General features: G+C 42.0%; 1 protein-coding gene across 3 annotated transcripts in view; it reads right to left on the bottom strand.

Moving 5' to 3' along the window:
• Positions 1-21,206, bottom strand: part of LOC108439017 (leucine-rich repeat-containing protein 49) — a 91,293-nt gene that overhangs the window by 19,906 nt on the left and 50,181 nt on the right. For all 3 annotated transcript variants that reach the window (XR_005130492.1, XM_037540260.1, XM_017717181.2), the window contains exons 11-13: positions 18,430-18,513; positions 12,974-13,149; positions 10,964-11,065 (exon numbers count right to left, since the gene is read on the bottom strand). Coding sequence is in view for 2 of the 3 variants with exons in the window: in XM_037540260.1 (XP_037396157.1) it covers positions 10,964-11,065; positions 12,974-13,149; positions 18,430-18,513 (362 nt within the window). In the remaining variant the exon portion in view is untranslated. The remainder of the gene's footprint in view (positions 1-10,963; positions 11,066-12,973; positions 13,150-18,429; positions 18,514-21,206) is intronic.

The following is a 21,206-nucleotide window of genomic DNA, read 5'->3' as shown; positions in this document are numbered from 1 at the left end:
CGCCCGAAGACTGCTGGGATAGGCTCCAGCACCCCCCGCGACCCTGACGGAGAAGCGGCTTAGAAGATGGATGGATGGATGGATGGAACTATAGGGACATTAATTCAAACTGCTTGAGCTACACATGGGTTTTCAAGGGTTGTTCAGCAAAGAAGATGGTTCTATATACAAGAATCACTTGCGTGTTGTAATTGGGTCTTTGCATGGTGTAATGGTTCTTCAGATTGATGGAGAATGTGCTGTATATGGTTCTAGAAAGGCACCAAAAAGGGATCTTCTTTTCTTATAACTTGATATTCTACCAATAACCTACAGCTTAATAGGTTCACACAACAAAAAGAAGGCAAGCATAGTCCCAAATAAAGAATCTCAGACAAGCCAAAACAAAATATATAAAACACTAGGTTGGGGCACATGGGCTAAAGTCATAAATCCAGAGAGGCAAATAATATACACAGAGCACAGACTTAGGACTCAAGTAGGCAACAAGAGACTTTGCAAAATGTGGCTGGAACTGGGGCGGTAAATAAAGGGTGACTGGGATTTCTGACAGGTGTGGGATATGGGAGGAGCTGGAGATTAATAATCTGTGCTGGAGAGCAGGTGGGTGAGGAAATGAAGGCTTGATGCTGGGGCTACAGCTACATGCCGCTTGCTTGATGGTAAACTGGTGGAGCACATGGTTCCATTAGTTGATCGCAACATCACCCTCATGGCTTCGGTGCAAAACGTAGTATGTGAACTTTAGACACCAAATGTCTCGGCCAACTGGTTCCATCTGGTGTAAGAAGGGGAACAGCATAAATTTGACAGTTTGCTATCACTCAGACCAAGAACAAGCCCAAAGTGAAGCCGGATAGCGTCAGTCAGAAATGGGGAAGAGACAGTGATTCTCTTTCGTCTGGAGTCTGGAATGTGTAATTTAAGAGTAGAAGGGGACACTAGACTTTCAGTGGATTTAGAAAACACGCTCACACACACATAAATAACTCTCAGTGGTGATTTCAGGTAACCAGCTGCAGGCATCAAGCCACAGACCCTCAATCAAACGTTTGGATCATGTAGCATACTAACTTTTTATATACAATTATGACTCATTTAAAACATATTTATCCACCGATCAGGCATAACATACTTTGTTAGCCCCCTTTTAGCCCATTCTTCAGTGGTCAGGACCCCCATGGACCCTCACAGAGCAGGTACTATTTGGGTGGTGAATCATTCTCAGCATTGCAGTAACGCTGACGTGTGTTGTGCTGGTACAAGTGAATCAGACACAGCAGTGCTACTGGAGTTTTGTCCACTCACTGTCCACTCTCATCTCATCTGCAGCTCAACAGCTCACCCAACAGCTCATCTGCTGCTGCACAGCTTGTGTTGGTCATCCTCTAGTCCTTCATCAGTGGTCACAGGATGCTGCCCACAGGACACTGTTGGCTGGATATTTTTGGTTGGTTAGTTGTTTAAAAACTCCAGCAGCACTGCTGTCTGATCCACTCAGACCAGCTCAAGACACACTAACACACCACCACCACCACGTCAGTGTTACTGCAGTGCTGAGAATGATCCACCACCCAAATAGTACCTGCTCTGTGACGGTCCATGAGGGTCCTGACCAAAGTACTTTTAGAAGTCTTAGTCAATTAGAAAATGGGACCCCTAACAACCACCTGCAAGAGCTGATAGACACCAAACTGTCCCCATCAGATAAACAGCACTTAAAGCTTTCGTCTCTGAGAGAGGGGAGAAAATCAAGCTGCTTCAGATCTGAAAACATCCACAGGTGTTTCTGTCCATCCTTCCACTGTGAGAAGACCACTCAGCGCTGCGGGTCTGAAAGGATGTGTAGCTGATCAAGAAGAACCTCACTGAGAAAAGGAGACGGACACATCAAACAAAGAAGCTGAAGGATGGACTGACCACCCCAGAGTCCAGGCCTCAACACCACTGAATGTGTATGAGCTCACTTGGACCGTGAGAAGCAGAAAGTGCAACCAACTTCTAAGACTGAACTTTGGAGGTGTGAAAAATATCCCTGCAGATTTCTTTGAGAAACTGAAAGCAAGTCTCCAGAAAAGAGCAACGGCTGTGATAAATGGCAAACTGAATTCTGACATTGTTGATATATTTATTTGTTTCCTGCTTTTTCTTGATGCCGAAAAATGAATGACTTGTACTTCTGGGCCTTTTTGACAGGCCATTTAAAAAATAAGGGGTGGTCTCTGACTTTTGTCTCTTGTGTTTATAATTTATTGCAATAAATTATTCTGAAATGCAGTAGTGAAGTATTTGTTTTGCTGTTCCATAGCTTTTCCACTTATTTCCCAATTATCTACCGGTCTGTCCATCATTCTGAACACATGTAAACATTTTTCCAGCGGCCTACTAATGTCACGATTGGCTTCTCCCATGTGCTTTGTGTTGGTCTTGCATGTGCGTCTGTTTACATGTCCATGTGCTTCTTTGTTTGGTTTCCTCCCAGTCTGGCCCCCTTGTTTTCTTGACTCTGCCCCTGATTTGTTCCACCTGTTTTCCACCTGTGTCTTGTGACCAATCGTTAACCCTGTTGTACTTAAGCCCTGTGTTTGCTGGTCTTTGTTGGATGTATGTATTGTTTGATAAGTACCGTTTGAATTGTTTTGTTTAGTGTTTCTTCCAGCCTCCGTTGTTTGTTTTGATCCTGTTTCATTTTGGCGCTATGTCTGTCCCTCCTGTTCTACGCACTGGCTCTATGACCATGGACTGTCTTGACCCTGATTTTGGATTTGCCCATAATAAATCTCGCTTGTCTCCGGAATTGTGTCCGCCTCAACATCGCTTCTCGTTGCAACTAATCATTTGAAACCTGTGAAGTTCTACAGGACCAGCATACTTCCGCATTTATCTGCAGGCAAATCTGCTTTCATTTATGGAAAATATTGATGGCGTTGGGTTGATTCACATACACACGCTAAGTGACACTCTGGGTGGTGTCTGAAGACCAGCTCCTGGAATGGGCTGGGAGGCGCCAGGCAGCGAGACGCAGGCCTAATCTCAGAGCCTGCTGCTGCCAAAGCAGCCAAACTCAAACACTGCGGGTGGAGCGCAGCTGACAGCTACACACAGATAAATCTGACGGAGACCTCTACTCTGTCCTGGAAACGTCCCAACAGCCAACACTGTAGTTTATCACATACAGTTCACTGTAATCACACATGATGAATGAACAGCGGCCTTGAACGCCTGTGCCTGAAACAAACGCCCCAAAACAAAACAAAGAAAGGTGACGGAAAAACTGCACTTTCCTCCTGGTCTGTACAACACGCTACACAGAGGACAGCTCACACAAGCACAAGCGACAGTTTTCTATGAGATGGTGGCAGAATTGGTGTGGATTTTTATTACGATAATTTGGCAAGAAAAAAAACAATGAAAACATACATAACAGACAAAATATGGATGAAACACAGGCTTCAAAATAGCTGCTACTGCTCTTTCTAGCTATGCAACAAACTTTTGTCCATTTTACTAGCTCATCAACACCCAAAAAACGTGGCAGAAAAAAATGTCCCAATACTATATAGTGAGCACCTGATACTATCAAAGTGAGCACCCAATATTATCAAGTAAGCACCCAATTCTGTGTGGTGAGCTCCCAACACTAACAAGTGAGCACCCGATTCTATCAAAGTGATCACCCAATTCTGTGTGGTGAGCTCCCAATACTATCAAGTGAGCACCTGATACTATCAAGTGAGCAACCAATTCTATCAAGTGCGCACCCAATACTATGTGGTGAGCACCCAATACTATCAAGTAAGCACCCAATTCTGTGTGGTGAGCTCCCAATACTATCAAAGTGAGCACCCGATACTATCAAAGTGAGCACCCAATATTATCAATTGAGCATCCAATTCTGTGTGGTGAGCTCCCGATACTATCAAGTGAGCACCTGATACTATCAAAGTGAGCACCCAATTCTGTGTGGTGAGCTCCCAATACTATCAAGTGAGCACCCGATACTATCAAAGTGAGCACCCAATACTATCAAGTGAGCACCCAATTCTGTGTGGTGAGCTCCCAATACTATCAAGTGAGCACCTGATACTATCAAAGTGAGCACCCAATATTATCAATTGAGCATCCAATTCTGTGTGGTGAGCTCCCAATACTATCAAGTGAGCACCCGATACTATCAAAGTGAGCACCCAATTCTGTGTGGTGAGCTCCCAATACTATCAAGTGATCACCTGATACTATCAAGTGAGCAACCAATTCTATCAAGTGCGCACCCAATACTATGTGGTGAGCACCCAATACTATCGAGTAAGCGCATGACACTATCAAGGGCACACCTAATACTATCCATTGTGCACATCGTGATACCATATGGTAGAGCAGCCTACGCTGAGCTATATCTCTTTGAAAGGGCCAAATTGGTTAATTATTAAGGAGTTTATAGCTGAACAAATAAACTTACCTTATTACTTTTACATCACTTTATTTGTTGTTGTGCCACATGTGGTGACTCTAAAAAGTGATGGAATGATGGAGGATAACAAGCCCAGCTGGTGCACAGAGTCGAGGTCTGTGATTTCCAAATCATTACAACTGCAGTAAATAATAGGTGCTGTGAATCGCTATTAGTACATATAAACGAAAGAAAACACAGCCACACCTCACATCACACATGCGGTAAAACTCGTTGGTAATCCTCATTTCGAAATGAGCAGACGCTATTTGCAATTAACGTCACAGTAAACCTGGGCTTGCGTTTCATAAATCTGGCCAATAATCTGTCCAAGATATTTTGGCAAAATGTTTTAAACATTAGGTACGACGCTGAAGCAGAACGTAAAAACAAACATCTCCTTGAGCCTAATTTCTGTATGTGCTGAGGCCTCAAGAGCCACCAGAGCCAGCCGGCTGATTGCCTCCTCTTACAGAGATGAATGATCAAGGAGACTCCGAATGGAGCTCCCTGCCTGAGGCTCATCTCATAATCTGTGGGTAATGGATGAGGCGTGCCATATATAGTGGTCAGAGAGGAGCCTTGCGTGTGTATGAGTCTACAGGAGGCCAAGAAACCCTCTCTGTCTCCTGTAGGTTGTATAACAGTGCCTGCTGTGAGCTCTAAAATGACCCGATATGAAGGTTTAAGTAAAAATGCTCATTAGCATTGAATCTGAAAGATGTATTTTATTGAAAAGTGAGCAGTGACTAATTTAAAAGGAACAAAATCAAGTGCCCCCCCATAATCTACACACTAAAAATGGCATAGTTGCTATTACAGGTTGCAATTTTCAACAAATAACCAAACTAATTGATTAGATAAATAATAGCAGATTTCTGTAAGTAGCATAAAAGTAGTATAAGTATAAATAGTATAAAAGAGATCACCCAATTTTACCCCCCAGTTTCAATTCCAACCCTCCCACCCACCCAGAGAGAGCATAAACAACTGTGCTGTCTCAGGTTCCTGGCTATGGTGGCTGTGGCATCACCGAATACTGAACTTGTGACCGGTGACTGCCCTCAAAACCAAAAAAGTCCAGACTCAAATCTGTACCGAATGTAAATCAACTGTAAATTCATTAAGCAACCAAATGTGTAATGAACTATGTAGTGCTATGTAGTTTCTTAATTACATTTAAATGTATTTACAGCATTAATTAGTCATAATTCATATTTATATCACACTTTAACACATTATAATGGGTAATATCCTTGGTTTCTTTGAGAGATCCTCACCATTTTCCTATTTAACCTATATGCTATTCAGAGCAAATATGGAAAACCGACACAAGTAACGCTTAGGGATTTCCTTAACGGGCGAATCCATCAGAACGGCTCGGACGGATGAGGTATAAATCGGTGAGGTTCCCGTAAGTTCACCCATGTGTGTCCCAGACTCTGTGAGATGATCCAGAGCAGCTTTGCATACGTGCCGAAGGGTTGTTTTTCATTCACCTCGACAGTAGCGAAGGCCTCGTGTACGTTTGGGGAACGTTAGGTCTACATGTCTAATGCACTGCCACGTTCCCTCAGTTAACCCTTTCGTGGCATTAATACTTTAATACATCGCTCTGCTTTCATCATTATACAGGGCAATATGTTTCCCTGCTATACAAACACTGTGAACAGCGTGAAGTTGGCTTGGAAAAACAGGGAGGGTTTTTTTCAACGCTGCTTCTGAGAGCGTACTGGAATGGTATGGATGAAGAGGCCTAGTAAGGTAACCTTCATCCACATGTGGGGTTTCTGGCTTGCACTTTCTGTACCGTTCATAAGGCTTAAACAGCAATGCTCTCCCTTCATGACCACCCAAAAACAGCTAATTCCAATATTTCAATATAAATTTGCTCCCAGTTACAAGGAATACTTTAAATTTCAATGCAAGGGTAGCATCAGCAATCCAAAACATGGTCAAATTTAAAGTCAAAAGGTCAAGAAGCTAACAGCCTGCAGGTTACTTCACTTCTGGTCTAGCCATAAATCTTGTACTTGAGGCCACTACCTTACAGAATTGGTAGGTCTGTTCTGAGCATTTAGATTCAAAGGTTTAAGTTACAAAAGTACCATTCACTACATAAAATAAAAAGATTGCTATACTGAGTGAGTTTGTTGCAACAGCTGCCTTTACTGCCTCCCACGTTTTACAGTTCTGGGACGAAGAACTAGATTTTTTCTGGTTTGTAAGTATTTTTACCGACTAGTAGAAAAAGGCAGTAGTTTTCAAGTTGCACACATGCATTTGGTTGTTTAGCCGAATGGTTAAGTCACTCACTGTAGATGCAGAAGAGCACCCGTGGGCCAGCTAATGCTATATTCTGCCAAACCGGCACTGGGCATGTGACCTGTTCTGTCAAACAATATAGTTATCACAGAAACTCATACTATGATACAATGAAAATACAATTTATCTTGTAGCATATGACCATATCACCTCACAGAATTTCACCTGACTGCTTTCAACAAAACCTGGACAAGAAAATCTGTCCTGGATAGATGAGGAGGTTTTCCGTTTTGTCCGTCAGCTGAGCCATAACAACAAACATTTAATGTTTCTTCTGGAATCAATGTACTAGTAAGGAGTTCAGTCACTTCTGGGGAGGCTCTATATTAGGGCCTAATCCCATTTTAGATTTTTACCCCTACCCCTGATTTATAAGTGTCACCTTGCCCCTTGGAACTGAGTTACAAGGGCTACTGGCTGAAATATTACCCGACGAAATGGGACCCTCAAATAAAAAAGAACATTACTATATAAAGACATATACTATATATTACTATATACTAAATAAAAAACAATATCAGGCTAGTAGCGCTGCTCTGCAGGTGACGCAGCAGTGATAACAGATGAGGGTAAAGTTACCAGTAAACCATTACTGGGCTTTAGTTACATTTAGGGCATCATATGCCTTTAAGGTGGTGGGTGGGGGTCGGGGGGGGTCCAGCTTCTTTTATGAATCTGCATTCCACCTTGAACGGTGCAGCAGCTCTGAAGCCTAGGGCACCAGAACATAACTCCTGCACTATTTAAGGTGTAACGGGAAATTTAGCAAGCTACCTACCTAGACATGATCATACTACTAGCAACTTTTTATGCTTGTTATGAACAAATGGACCAAAAGACATTAAAATGACATTAAACTAAAATAATACACTATATGTCCAAAGGTTTGAGTACACCCCTTCTTATTAATAAATTCAGCTGCATTCATTGCTGATACAAGCGTCCAAATACATATACAGCTTGTACAGTCTCCAGAAAAAAGCATTGACAATATAATAGGTCACTCTGGAACAGCCACGCATGAGTCTAAGGTCACCATGTCCAGTGCCAAGCATTGGCTAGATGGGTGTGAAGCCCCCAAGCATTGAGCTGTGGAGCTACAGAACTGCATTCTCTAGAGAGATGAAGCACCAATACCTTTGGAACGAGTTGGAGTGGAATTTGTGATCCAGAATTAATCATCCAACATCAATTCCTGATTTCACTAGTGCTCCCGTTGCTGAATGCAATCAAATCTTCACAGCAATGTTCCGGTATTTCATGCAAAGCCTTCCCTGAAGAGTAGAGACAGTTATTGTGTTGTATGAAAATTCTTTTTCTTCCGTTTGTAGGACCATGTAGCCCTAAGACTTCGTCCTACCCCTCTAACTCAACAAAAGTGGTAGGAGCGAGGGGTGAAATGGGACTGGGCTTAGATGTTGGAACATTGCTGAGAGGATTTGATTGCATTTGGACTCAAGAGTATTAGTAGTGAGGTCGGGTACTGATGTTGGATGATTAGTTCTGGATCATCCTGAAGACACTGGATGCAACTCCATCACTCCAGAGTTCCACAGCTCCACAGCCCAAAGAAGGAGGGCTTTATCCCCCTCAAGCTGACGCTTGGCAATGGACATGGTGACCTAATATGTGTTGCAGAGCAACATGGTCAATGCTTTCCAAGCTGTGTGTGTGCGACTGAACACATGCATCAGCAATGAATTCACTCAGAATTCTTTTGGACTTTTAGTGCACAAGCTTGTTGTTGCATGCCGATGCGTTAAAACATGCAGACTAGAACCCGAGTTGATTCTACATCAGCTGAGTCAGGTGGCTGAACACAAACGTGGCAGTTGGCGCTGTGAACAAAGAGCTCAGTCCTTTCCAGCAGACCACTTCTTCATAAAGTGAGAGAGAAGGAAAAGAGAGAGCCCATAAATACACAGAGATACGGTGTGTTTCTTGAAGAGAATGATATGTGAAGTAACAGAAACATGCTCTATCCAGTGCTCTCTCTTTGGGAAGCGAGCGATGAGGAGCAGTGTATTAAGACTAATGTGTTCTGGGAGGAACACTCATAATTCATGGTTTTAATCTGAACTGCATGCTAGAGGGCCTCTCCCCCCACACATATGTGCATATGCACAACAGTCCGAGAGAGCATAACTCTCTTTAAGAGAAATTATATCCTAAAGAAAATTTTGTTTTTCCATTATAAACTGCTTTGCAATAAGAAATGACACCAGTTTTGTTCAACTTTTAGCGCTTCTTTTTAAACTGTCAAAATAACATCACTATTGTGGTCAGTTACGCCAACCACAGAGTCCCCTCTGAGTCTTTGTCACAATATGCAAATGAGTTAAAGCAATGTTACCGCCCTCTGATGACAACCCCTCACATTGTGCTGAACAACTCTGAAATATAAGAACTAGACTGTGAGAATACAGCTGTGAGATAACTTAAGGCCTCTTTAGTACCACCTATATTTGGTGCAGACCAAACTTTTCTTTAATTCAGTTTGTTTCGACAGGTGTGAACACTCCACCCATAATTGGGTCTGCACTAAAGAACTAAACGATGGTCTGGCAAGAATCACAGGTCTCTGGCTACAGTCACATTACCAGGCTGAAGTGACACAAATCCAGTTTTTTCATTACTGTGTCACAGATCTGACTTTTTCAGAGCTGTGTGAACACACAAACCCGATCTTTTCAAATCAGATCTGAGCCACTTGCATGTGTATTCCTACATCAGACATACATCTGAGTTGTGGCCATATGACCTTAATGAAAATGCTCAAATTAGAATTAGTTTTTTTTGCTGCCTCGTGGAAGTTTGCATTAACGTGGAAGCAACACCAAATCTGAGGTCAGTGCAAGTAAACAGCGCAAAAGCAAAGCATTTGACCGTCTTCTGTTTTCATCGTGCTCTAATAATGAAAAGCCGAGAGCAGATCAGAGCAAATTATCTCGTGACGATGGCTTGTTCTGCGGGTTTGTTTGTCGTTCATGAAGCACGTGGCTCAGTCAGGTGACATTATTGATTAGGATGTGTGCATGTGGGTCATTTCAGGACACAGATTGGTGCATATTAATGAACAAAAATGAATTATGAAGCTAGAAAGATCAGACCTGAGCAAAAAATCTGAACTGAGCAATGAGGTTTGCAACATGAACATAACCTACATTTACATTTATGGCATTTGGCTGACGCTCTTATCCAGAGCGACTTACAATTTGATCATTTTACACAGGGAGGCCAAGGTGGTGTTAGGAGTCTTGCCCAGTGACTCTTATTGGTATAGTGTAGGGTGTTTGCCCAGGTGGGGATTGAACCCCAGTCTATAGTGTAGAAGTCGGAGGTGTTAACCACTACACTAACCGACCACCACACTAACCTTTGTCTCCTTCCAAGTGAACCCTGGTATAGTTCGCTGCGGGGGGGAAGGCGTTTTATGATTTTTTTTTTAAAGTTTGAGCAACTTAATTACATTTTTGATTGTAGATTTATTTCTATCTGTAATACATACAGACATTAGCTTTCTAGTTGACCCCTTACATACCCAGGGCCTGCCTTAGTATGTAATGAGCCTGGGATTTTAAGGGGTTTAATTCAGGTTAAGTGTGGGTGCATGTTGTGCACTGTGCCTTCATGCATATGTACATCTGGCCTGTAGTTTTTAAACCGAGGCAGATGTTGCAGCTTGTTTCCTGCAAAAACATCAGGACTTCCCATCTGAAGATCCTTTAGAAAGCCTTAAGCCACACAAACCATTTGAATACAAGGCTTTATAAACTGCAATGTGGGTTCTTGTGTGCACGTGCCTTTATATGCTTATGTGTGCACAATATGCTGGGAATATAGTCCACCAGTCAGCTGTATAGTGGAATAAACACATGACACAAACATACACAGATGCTCTATTAGCGGTCCAAAAGTTGTTTTTGAAGCGAGAGCCAATAGACTGCGGTGCAAGACACGTGTGTCTACGCAGGCAAGCGTGTGTGAAACAGAGAACGAAACCAGATCAAATGGCATCGGAATGGTTTGCCACTGTTATGGGAATGCTAGTGAAGGAGGCACGGCAGTTCTCCCCCACAATACACTCACAGTGCAGTTACAGACATTACATACACAGAGGAATTCACTATGACACTGCTCTACATAATATGACGCCAAGGCAGTACAACTCTGTTTTTGTGTGTGTACCTGGGGTCTCGGGGGCTGTTGGGGCGGCTGGTTGAACGCAACCTACTCTCACCGCCCCCTGCTGGACGCTCCGGAACAATGAATGGACTCCCTTTATCTTTCCTACAAGAAACAGAGCAAAAGAGACATGGAGAAAGAATGGGTGAGACAGCAATATAGAGAATAAGATAGAGATAGAGCAGTCTTAGTGCAAAACAATGCTATATGGACAGAATGAAAAAGGAAAGAAAGGTCTGGTTAAGAATGTGATCTGTTATTGAAATTTATTATACTGTTATTAACGTTATATGTCATTTTAATAACTCTGATTATTCCTGTTTTTCTTTTAACTCTATGGGGCCACTGCCATCAACATATACACTCCCTGGCCACTTCATTAAGTACACCTCCCTGTATTTACACTCTGCTCTTCAAAGGTCACAGGATCACCACAGAGCAGCGCTGCAGTAACACTGACATGGTGGTGGTGTGTTAGTGTGTGTTGTGCTGGTACAAGTGGATCAGACGCAGCAGTGCTGCTGGAGTTTTTAAACACTGTGTCCACTCACTGTCCACTCTATTAGACACTCCTACCTTGTCAGTCCACCTTGTAGATGTAAAGTCAGAGACGACAGCTCAACAGTTTGTGTTGGTTATTCTCTAGTCCTTCATCAGTGGTCACAGGACGCTGTCGGCTGGATATTTTGAGTTGGTGGACTGTTCTCAGTCCAGCAGCGACACTGAGGTGTTTAAAAACTCCAGCAGCACAGCTGTGTCTGATCCACTCAGACCAGCACAACACACACTAACACACCACCACCACGTCAGTGTTACTGAAGTGTTGAGAATGATCCACCACCCAAATAGTACCTGCTCTGTGAGGGTCCATGGGGGTCCTGACCACTGAAGAACAGGATAAAAGGGGGTAGCAAAGTATCAGAGAAACAGATGGACTACAGTCTGTAACTGTAGAACTACAAAGTGCAGCTATACAGTAAGTGGAGCTGATAAAATGGACAATGAGTGTAGAAACAAGGAGGTGGTCATAATGTTATACCTGATCGGTGTGTATATATGTATATATATATATATATATATATATATGGTATGTGGACATCTGACCACGACACCCTGCTGAACATCTCATTGCAAAACAATGGGCATTAATATTAAAGTGACATTACAGCTTAACCCAAAAGTGTCCACCAGGTTTGAGTTCACTGGAGTTCCTCCACAGCAAATTCATCAAACCATGTCTTTATGGACCTGACTTTGTGCACAAGGGCTTAGTCTTGCTGGAACAGGAAAAGGTCCTTCCCAAACTGTTGCCACAATTTGGAAGCATGTAATTGTCTAGAATGTCTTTGCATGCTGTAGCATTAGCATCACCCTTCAGTGGAATTAAAAGCCCCAGCCCATTATCCCTCCTCCACCAAACTTTACTGTTTGCACAATGCATTCTGGTAGATATTGTTTTCCTGGCATCTGCCAAAACCAGATTCAGTCATCAGAATGCCAGATAGTGAAGTGTGATTCATCACTCCAGAGAACGTTTCCATTGCTCCAGAGTCCAGTGCTGGCGTGCTTTACACCACTCCAGCTGACAGCAGGTTTTACCCGCTATGTACTTTAGCACTCAACGGGCCCACTCTGTGACTGGTGTAGCATGCCTGTACTGTTGTTGCTTCCATTTCACAATAATAGCAATTACAGTTGACAGGGGTAGATCTAACAGGGCAGACATTTCACAAACTGGCATGTGCCAGAGGTGGCATCCTATAAGAGTGCTACGTTTAAAGTCACTGATCTCTTCAGTACGACCCATTCTACTGCTAATATTTGCATGGCTATGTGTTTGATTTTATTCACAATGTATAGCAATGGGTGTGGCTGAAACACCTATTATAATTATTTTTTAATTATTCATTTATATATATATATATATATATATATATATAATAACATACTAAGGAGTATATAAGGATTCAACTCGTATTTCAACCTACAAGGTCGCTAACCTTTAACCCTTACCTCAGCTCATCGGGTGAGGGCTCTTGAGCGATCCCATTAGTCTGGGCAGGGCTGTGCGCGGGGCTGTTTTCGGGGCTAAGCTCTTCCTTTGCTCCATTTTGGGCAGGAAGCTCCAGACAGGTCTTGGATCCTTCCCACTGCTGTGCTGCATTACGGATTGCCAAGCGACGCTTCTCCTGCATAAACAAATGATGAGACAGGAGACAATGCAGGTGATATTGTTATATAAATAGCTTATAAAGCACAATCAGAGCTGGATTAGTTTAACCACTGAAGGCTGTGCCACATAATTTGTAAGGGATTTGTTTGTCTGATTCATAGTGGCTAAATGATCCTGCAAAATTTCCCGAAAATCCCACACTCTTCGAAAGCCGTGTCAGCCGAAGGGCACACTCAATAACAATAACAACACACTGTGTGGCTGCGTCTGTCAAGGGGCTTTCTTGGTCCTTAGCCTAAGATGACTGTAAAACAGATTTCTTAGACTGTAAAACAGATTTTAAGCTATTTTTTCTGGTCTGAGCTCATCTGTTCATGACAGTGAGCGTTAGTGCACAGTCACACTGAAATATTCAATGAGAACCCATGAGTAAATGAATATGCCACTTAGTCCTGCTTGTATAGTGTTAATTGGCCCAAACTACGTTTCACTCATCATTAGTAATGAAAAGGACAGTATTACCTGTAACTTCCAGTATCTCCTATCTAAAGTGTTTGTATGACACTAATATTGAGTGCTATATTAAGCATCCAGCAAAGTTTGAATTAAGAAATACAAGAAACAACAGAATAAAAATCAGACAAATCTGAGAACTGAGTGTGGTCCTAATATTGATGAGCACACACAGTTGACATGCATACAAATGAACTAGCTTAATAGCTCTGTTATGCTTGCATGCTTAGCTTTCGCTTGGCTGTTAGCTTTCTCTTAGCTTCTCAGGCCTGAATGTGGAGAGACAGTGGTTTTTGTTTTGTTAACCTCTTATTGTCCAGGGTATATTTTGGTTTTTCCATCTGAATGTACACGACCAAATCGCAAGGCAAATAATTCAGTAAGTGCATAAAATAAATACACATTTTTATTTTATTTATTTATTTATATATATATATATATATATATATATATATATATATATATATATATATTTTTTTTTTTTTTGTAAAATCTCCCCTCAGATTAACAGAACGTGTGTTTTATGATCTACACATATCACTATATGCTTACAATTTACTGCTGAAAGCCAAAAATCTCAGACACTCTTTGTGTTATTTTCTAAAAGTGATGTTTCCAGAGCAGATCACTGAAGAGACGCCGTCTGTTTATAGTTTAGAGCCCAGATTTGGGGAAAAACGGGTCGACTTTCAGTAGAAAAACAAAGTTCAGCTTCTTTTATTGTAAGGGTTTAAAATACATCACCATCTTTTTGACTGGAAAGAAGACAGTTACAGTGGGTGGGTAGGTAGGTGGATGGGTAGGTAGGTGGATGGGTAGGTGGGTGGGTGGATGGGATGGGAAAAATACATTAATCATGTAAAGGACACTGGACAATTATTCACAGGACACACTATGTATACGTATACTGTGTTCCTACAGGATCAAGAGAAACCTGATGACAAAGAAAACGGTCACTTAGGCTCCCTGGGCCTTTTATTATAAACCATAACCATAACAACCAATGCGAGTACACTGGATCTCCAGCAGCAGACCCCACCTAGAAACCCAAAGAGGAATGTAGCTTCTTTTCACCCCTTATTAAGTTTCCACTAGCTCAGGTATGGAATGTGCCACTCCCTCTGAGTGTGTGCATGCAACAAGGCCCTGGAGTTTTATCAGTTTTATCGTCCTCTCGGCGGGGATTAGCTGGTTTAGATTACAGAGAAACCATCGACTACCACTTTCCATTTCTCTCCAGCTCCCACTCTGTTCTTCTCAAGATTCCCCCATGGGCACAGTCACAGATAAAAACAAATAAATCAGGAAACTGGAACACATACATGTTTCCCAAATGCAAGACTTGGCAAGGACTACGTTATTCTGTTAAAGCAACATAAATTAATGTAGCAGTACGAGCTAAAAAGGAAAAAAATACCTTCTCTATTCTTCTGAATAGCTGCGTTTATCACTTTACTATTTATTTTTTGTTTAAATGCATGCCTTGCTTGCTCTATCAAGGCCCATACTGTATACAATTTCAATGATCTATTATACATATAATTCCTATTATACATAAAATGTCACATATGCCAATTACCACTGTACAAACTGCTAACTGGTTTCCACGAACTAATCTTACAATACTGTATCTGTAGGATGTGGAACTTCCAAGGTGGATTGATTCTTAAAGGTTTTTATGTAACATTGTCTCTGTCAACTCTGAAAACAGCAATTATGCTGTCACATCAGGGACTATTATTTTCAGATATTAATAGGCTCGACTCTAGGTAACTAAAACTAAAGCAACAGCTGGTGCTGAATGATTTGGGGAAAATATCTAATTGCAATTTTTCAGATCAACATTGTGGCTGTGATTAAAATTGTGGTTATATTCTATTAATTAAGGTCCAGTGGCCGGGTTGCACCAGTGGTGTGTAAGTTCAGACGTCGGTTAGTGTAATGTGTTTACTAAGTTCAGGTTTACGCAATACTAAATTAAAATGGGATGCACTATAATAGTCCGTGTGTATGCAGGGGTTAGTCTAAATATTTACACCTCCCCATGAGCTGGTGTAACCAAAATATGGCTCGTTTGGTGATAACTTTCATCAGTGGGTGTTAAGAGACAGGCTACATTAAATAACTATGAAGATGTGGATATCTATGCTTGAGTTCAGACGAGAAATTCTGCTAATAACTGATTTACTTTCTACAGACTTGGGGCACCAGTCACCGTTAAGCAGAGCTCTGCCCCATTTTATTTATGTCTACATTTATGGCAATTGTCTGATGCTCTTATCCAGAGCGACTTACAGTTTTATCATTTTACACAGTAGGGTAGTGTTAGGAGACAACACTAGGACTCTTACTGATATAGTGTAGGGTGCTTGTCCAGGCAGGGGATTGAACCCCAGGCTACAGTGTAGAAGGCAGAGGTGTTACGTATATATATACATGAATAGACCATATATACATTTTCATATTTTTCATTTGATAACGTGCCAAATGTTGTCAGTGGGTGACAGGTCTGGACTGCAGGCAGGCCAGTTTAGCACTCGGACTTTTTTAATATAGGGCAATGCTGTTAAAATACATGCAGAATGTAGTTTGACATTGTCTTGTTGAAATAAGTAAATACTTTCCTGAAAAAGACGTCATCTGGATGGCAGCATATGTTACCAAAACATGTATACATCATTCAGATGTGCACATCACCTGTGCCATGTGCACTGATGCCCTACACCATCGTGAACACTGCCTTTTGAACTGTGCACTGATAACCATATCAATGTTGATTTATCTCACCACAGGACACTTTTTCACTTTCCCTTAGTCCATTTTAAAAAAGTGTGGGCCCAGAGAAGGTGGCAGCATTTCTGCATCCTGTATAGATTCAGTTTCTTCTTTGCGTTTTAGAGTTTTAACTTGCATTTGAAGACGCAGCGACAAACTGTGTTCACAGACAGTGATTTTCAGAAGTGTTTCTGAATCCATGCAGTGATTTCCTCTACAGTATCATGTCTGCTGTCAACTTGTTTGGTAATGGGGTTGTAGATGCGATGTCATAGACACATCATGAGGGTGTTTGATTGCTTCTGACTGGTCAGTCCTGGCAAAAGCTAAAGGGTAGCCCTCGAGCCATCAGGCATGTGTGGATCTGGTTTTAATGATCTGTAATCCTGTCCTTAATGATTAACAGCACAGAAACCTGCAGAAACCTCTTTCCTCTATTATGATCAACTGATCATCATCCATCCTATTTTCCAACGTCATTACGTCATTATAGGATTATTACAATAAATGGCCTTTATTAAATGTAAGAAATTTCAATCATCCTAAGCTGTCACGACATGTTTAAACCTGGCAACGGCTGTTGTACTAAATTTGACAGTTTCAAAGGACTACACTCTTAAAAAGATGGTTCTTCAAGAGTTCTTTACTAAAGAAAATGATTCTATATAGAATCATGAACACTCAAAGAACCATTTGCATGATAAAAGGGTTCTTCAAATTGACAAAGAATGTGCATAAATGTGCTACAGATGATTCTATATAGAACCTTTGGAAAAGGGTTCTTCTGTTGTTACAAGTTTGACGTCATAAGAACCGTCTACAGCACATTCTCCATCAATCTTTCATAATGGAAAGAATCGTTTTATCATGCAAAAGGTTCTTTGAGTGTTCATGGCTCTCTCTATATAGAACCATTTTCTTTACTACTTAAAGGAGCATCTTTTAGGTGTGCATCAACTGATTAAAACAGCCAAAACAAGTCTTTTTCCTTTGTTTTCAGTTAATCGTTTATACTTAACTTGATTTTTTTGGATCAGGCATGACATTACAACTGCCTCCTTGTCTCTACACTCATTGTCCATCTGTTTCTCTGATACTTTGTTAGCGCCCTTTTACCCTGTTCTTCAGTGGTCAGGACCCCCATGGACCTTCATAGAGCAGGTACTATTTGGGCACTCTCAACTCTCATTCTCAACACTGCAGTAACACTGATGTGGGTGTTGTGCTGGTACGAGTGGATCAGACACAGCAGCACGGCTGGAGTTTTTAAACAACTCACTGTCTCTGCTGGACTGAGAATAGTCCACCAACAGTGTCCTGTGACCACTGATGAAGGACTAGAGGATGACCAACACAAACTGTGCAGCAGCAGATGAGCTGTCGTCTCTGACTTTACATCTACAAGGTGGACTGACAAGGTAGGAGTGGACAGTGAGTGGAAACAGCGATTAAAAACTCCAGTAGCACTGCTGTGTCTGATCCACTTGCAGCAGCACAACACACTGAAGTTACTGAAGTGCTGAGAATGATCCACCACCCAAATAGTAGCTGCTCTGTGAGGGTCCATGGGGGTCCTGACCACTGAAGAACAGGGTAACAGAGTATCAGAGAAACAGATGGACTACAGTCTGTAACTGTAGAACTATAAAGTGCAGCTATACAGTAAGTGGAGCTGATAAGATGAACAATAAGCGTAGAAATAAAGGGATGGTGGTCATAATGTTATGCCTGATCGGTGTAGATATTGATGTTTAATTCCTGCATCAATAAAAAACACCAGTCCTGAGGAGCTCTCTAAAGAGCGGAGTCACTGCTGGTGGATTTCATACTGCAGTGTTGGCAGAGCAGCAGGTTTAGTGGATTCAGAGAGATGGTGCAAACCCAGGCCAAGGCTAAAAGATTAGAGAATAAACACACCACAGGACTTTGGCATGCAATCAAACTGTAAACAACAGTGTCCCTTAGTGAAAACAAAGGAGCTGGAGGGGAAGAGGAGCTCAGTGTGTACCTTATGAGCGGCCTGCTTGTGGCTCTCACGTTTCTTCTCATCCTCCTTTCGCGCTAAAAGACTCGCCGCGCGTCTCTCCTCCTCCTGCAGAACATCAGAATCATGAACACTCCACTTTCAGGTCAGCACAGCAGGACCAGGCCAGGTTTTACCCTGAAGCCAGCACAATCTTTCATCCCAAAATATCCAGCCAAGACCTGTTTGGTGTCTGAAGTGTCTGAGCTTCTTTCGTTTTGCACTGGAGCTACTGGGCTGATAGTGGCAGCGCAAAACTAAAGCAGTTTTATGTTGATTCACCTGCTTTTTTCAATTTAAATGAAAGATTTCTCTTCTTCTACCTTTGTTTTCATATTTTTATCTTTCATCTTTTTCGCTTTTACATACTTTTATATAAATGTGTTCGCTTTTTCACTCATTCATACATTTATACTAAACTTTCCTCTCCGATTAGGACAAGTCCCCTTCAAACACGCTCACGTTCAGTTATCACACAATGCTACCAAGCAGGGAATCTGCAGACTAACATGTGCTCCTTCTCTAAGTACATGATGTGTTCAAACTGCCATCGTCACCAGCTCAACACGCTTGGAGGAGAACACTAACTGCCAATTCTGTGATGTCAGCTAAAAGATTCTTGCGTTGACTATCATCGTGCTGAGTGATGGGAGAGAGGGAGGACCACCATACCTGCCTAGCTAGACAGAGTGAGGACAACTGAGTGAGGACAACAGAGTGAGGCCCTCTCCAACTTCACTTGCATAGACAGTTGGGTTACTTAGGAGCCCCACAGTGTTGCCACCGGTGCAGGGTTTCCCTGGACTGTTGAGGATTTTTGGTTGCATGTGTATGTCTGGGTGTTCTGCCCTGTGATGGACTGGTGACCTATCTAGGGTGTTTCCTGCCTTCTGCCCAGTGAGCGCTGGTATAGGCTGCAGTACCCCCACGACCCAAGAGGATAAGCGGCTTAGAAAATGTGTGTGTGTGAGTGTGAGTGTGTGTGTTAGATATTCTAGATTACTTAACAGTGCAGATCAGTTTGAATAGAGCTTATATGATATGTGAGATGATATAGCCAAGCTGTTAATTGGTGCAAAGGTATTTTTGCAAAGTAGTGAAGTTTTATACCTGTAAGACTTCAGTAACTGTAGCTACATTAGCCTCCTAGATCTAGTAGCTTGGGGAGCATGGATGTCACAAAGTAACATTACGTGCTGTGTGGTATGTGTTGAATTAAGAAGGAAAAGAGCAGAACATGCATGCAGGATTTTAGGTTCTGAGCAAGTGTGGAAGTGAGAGACAAATCCCATGTCTATATGCATGTGGTGGTGTGAGTTTCCTAACATTATCAGAGAGGATTACCAACCATTTGTAGGCCAGATGCTGTGTCTTTTGCCCCAGCTGCTGTGTTTTGGCCTTATATTGCACAGATAAAGGGGGGCAAGCTAAAGTTATCGCCTCTGAGAGACCAACACCAGACCGATGAGGTGGTGAGGACCACACTACCTATCCAAAGAGAGCGAAGCCAGTTGTTATACTCCTGGCCACGGAGAAATGTGATCATAAAAGTGCTTATTTTAAATAAGCGTCCTCATTTCTGGAAAAAATGGCACAGAATCAACTCTTGAAACTGACGCCATCGATTCCTGTCACTTGGAATAAGAATCGGAGTCAACGTCAAAATCTCTGAAATTGAACAGTCCGACTTCCAGAACTGAACAACTGCCTGGATCATTAAAAGGGCAGATTTAGAGCCTGTAAACAACAACAAACAGTTAATATCAACTGCATATACTGCAAAATAACAAGAAGCTGACTGAGGTCATATTTTATTCATTTATTTTTTTACCAACTATTAGATTTTCCCTCCTGTTTACTCTGAAAACAATTTTGCAAACATTGAATAAAGAAAAATTGGTTATTTTATGCGGCACGACTGCACAACTGGTGCATTTTGTCCATTCCAACATGTCTGCAAAGCCCAGGAAAGCTAAATACTGTGATATTTATCATGTACCATCAAAATGTCTTTAAGTATTGCAATGTTATGTATCTGCCATATTGTCCACACCAGACTCGCCCTTCACGACCTCATTAAAACACAACCTGTCTCCAAATCTTCCTTCACGGCCACAACACTGCTGAGATTAGCTGATTCAATGTAAAATGAAATCTTTCTCTAATCAAAATCCCTGACATTATGTTTCTTCTTTTCATACTATTTTTGTAAGATAAACATGACGAAATGAATATTTGACTGACTGCCTTCATGTCTCTCAATTGTGCAATGAGGCTGATACTGTAACTGGCATAGGGAAATGGACAGCCTAAGGCCATAGCTACAAAAACATTCCAAATATTATGACCAGCCCAAACAGTGAACGTGTCAAATGTATTAAATGCGCTCTACAGAAATTAGAGCAGGCCTCGGGTAATTGGGAATAGCGCTAGCCCTGGAGGCAGCGCAATGCTGGATATCAGGTATAATGAGAGAGAAAAAAACTGCCCTCCCTGTAGAACAGTCTGTAACTTGCCCTGCACTATGTTGACACAGATAAGCGTGGGTGGGCCACTCTCTATTTACATAGCAGGCCAGGAACTGGAAGCACCAGCCTCAAGTCAGCATCAACCTGCCCTAGATTCCCCTTTAGGATCGGCTCAGCATCTTCTGAAGCTACAACCCCCATGCTTACTTAAAGGGGACCGTATTCTGCATTTATGTTTGTGTAACAACACTCTTTATCACATCGATGTGATTGGGAGGGCTAAACTGCTTTAGG

The sequence above is a fragment of the Pygocentrus nattereri genome, chromosome 7 (genome assembly GCF_015220715.1).
Source record: "Pygocentrus nattereri isolate fPygNat1 chromosome 7, fPygNat1.pri, whole genome shotgun sequence".
NCBI classification, from domain to species: domain Eukaryota; kingdom Metazoa; phylum Chordata; class Actinopteri; order Characiformes; family Serrasalmidae; genus Pygocentrus; species Pygocentrus nattereri.
The sequence above is the reverse complement of the archived record's forward strand: the minus strand, read 5'-3'. Positions and strand labels throughout refer to the sequence as shown.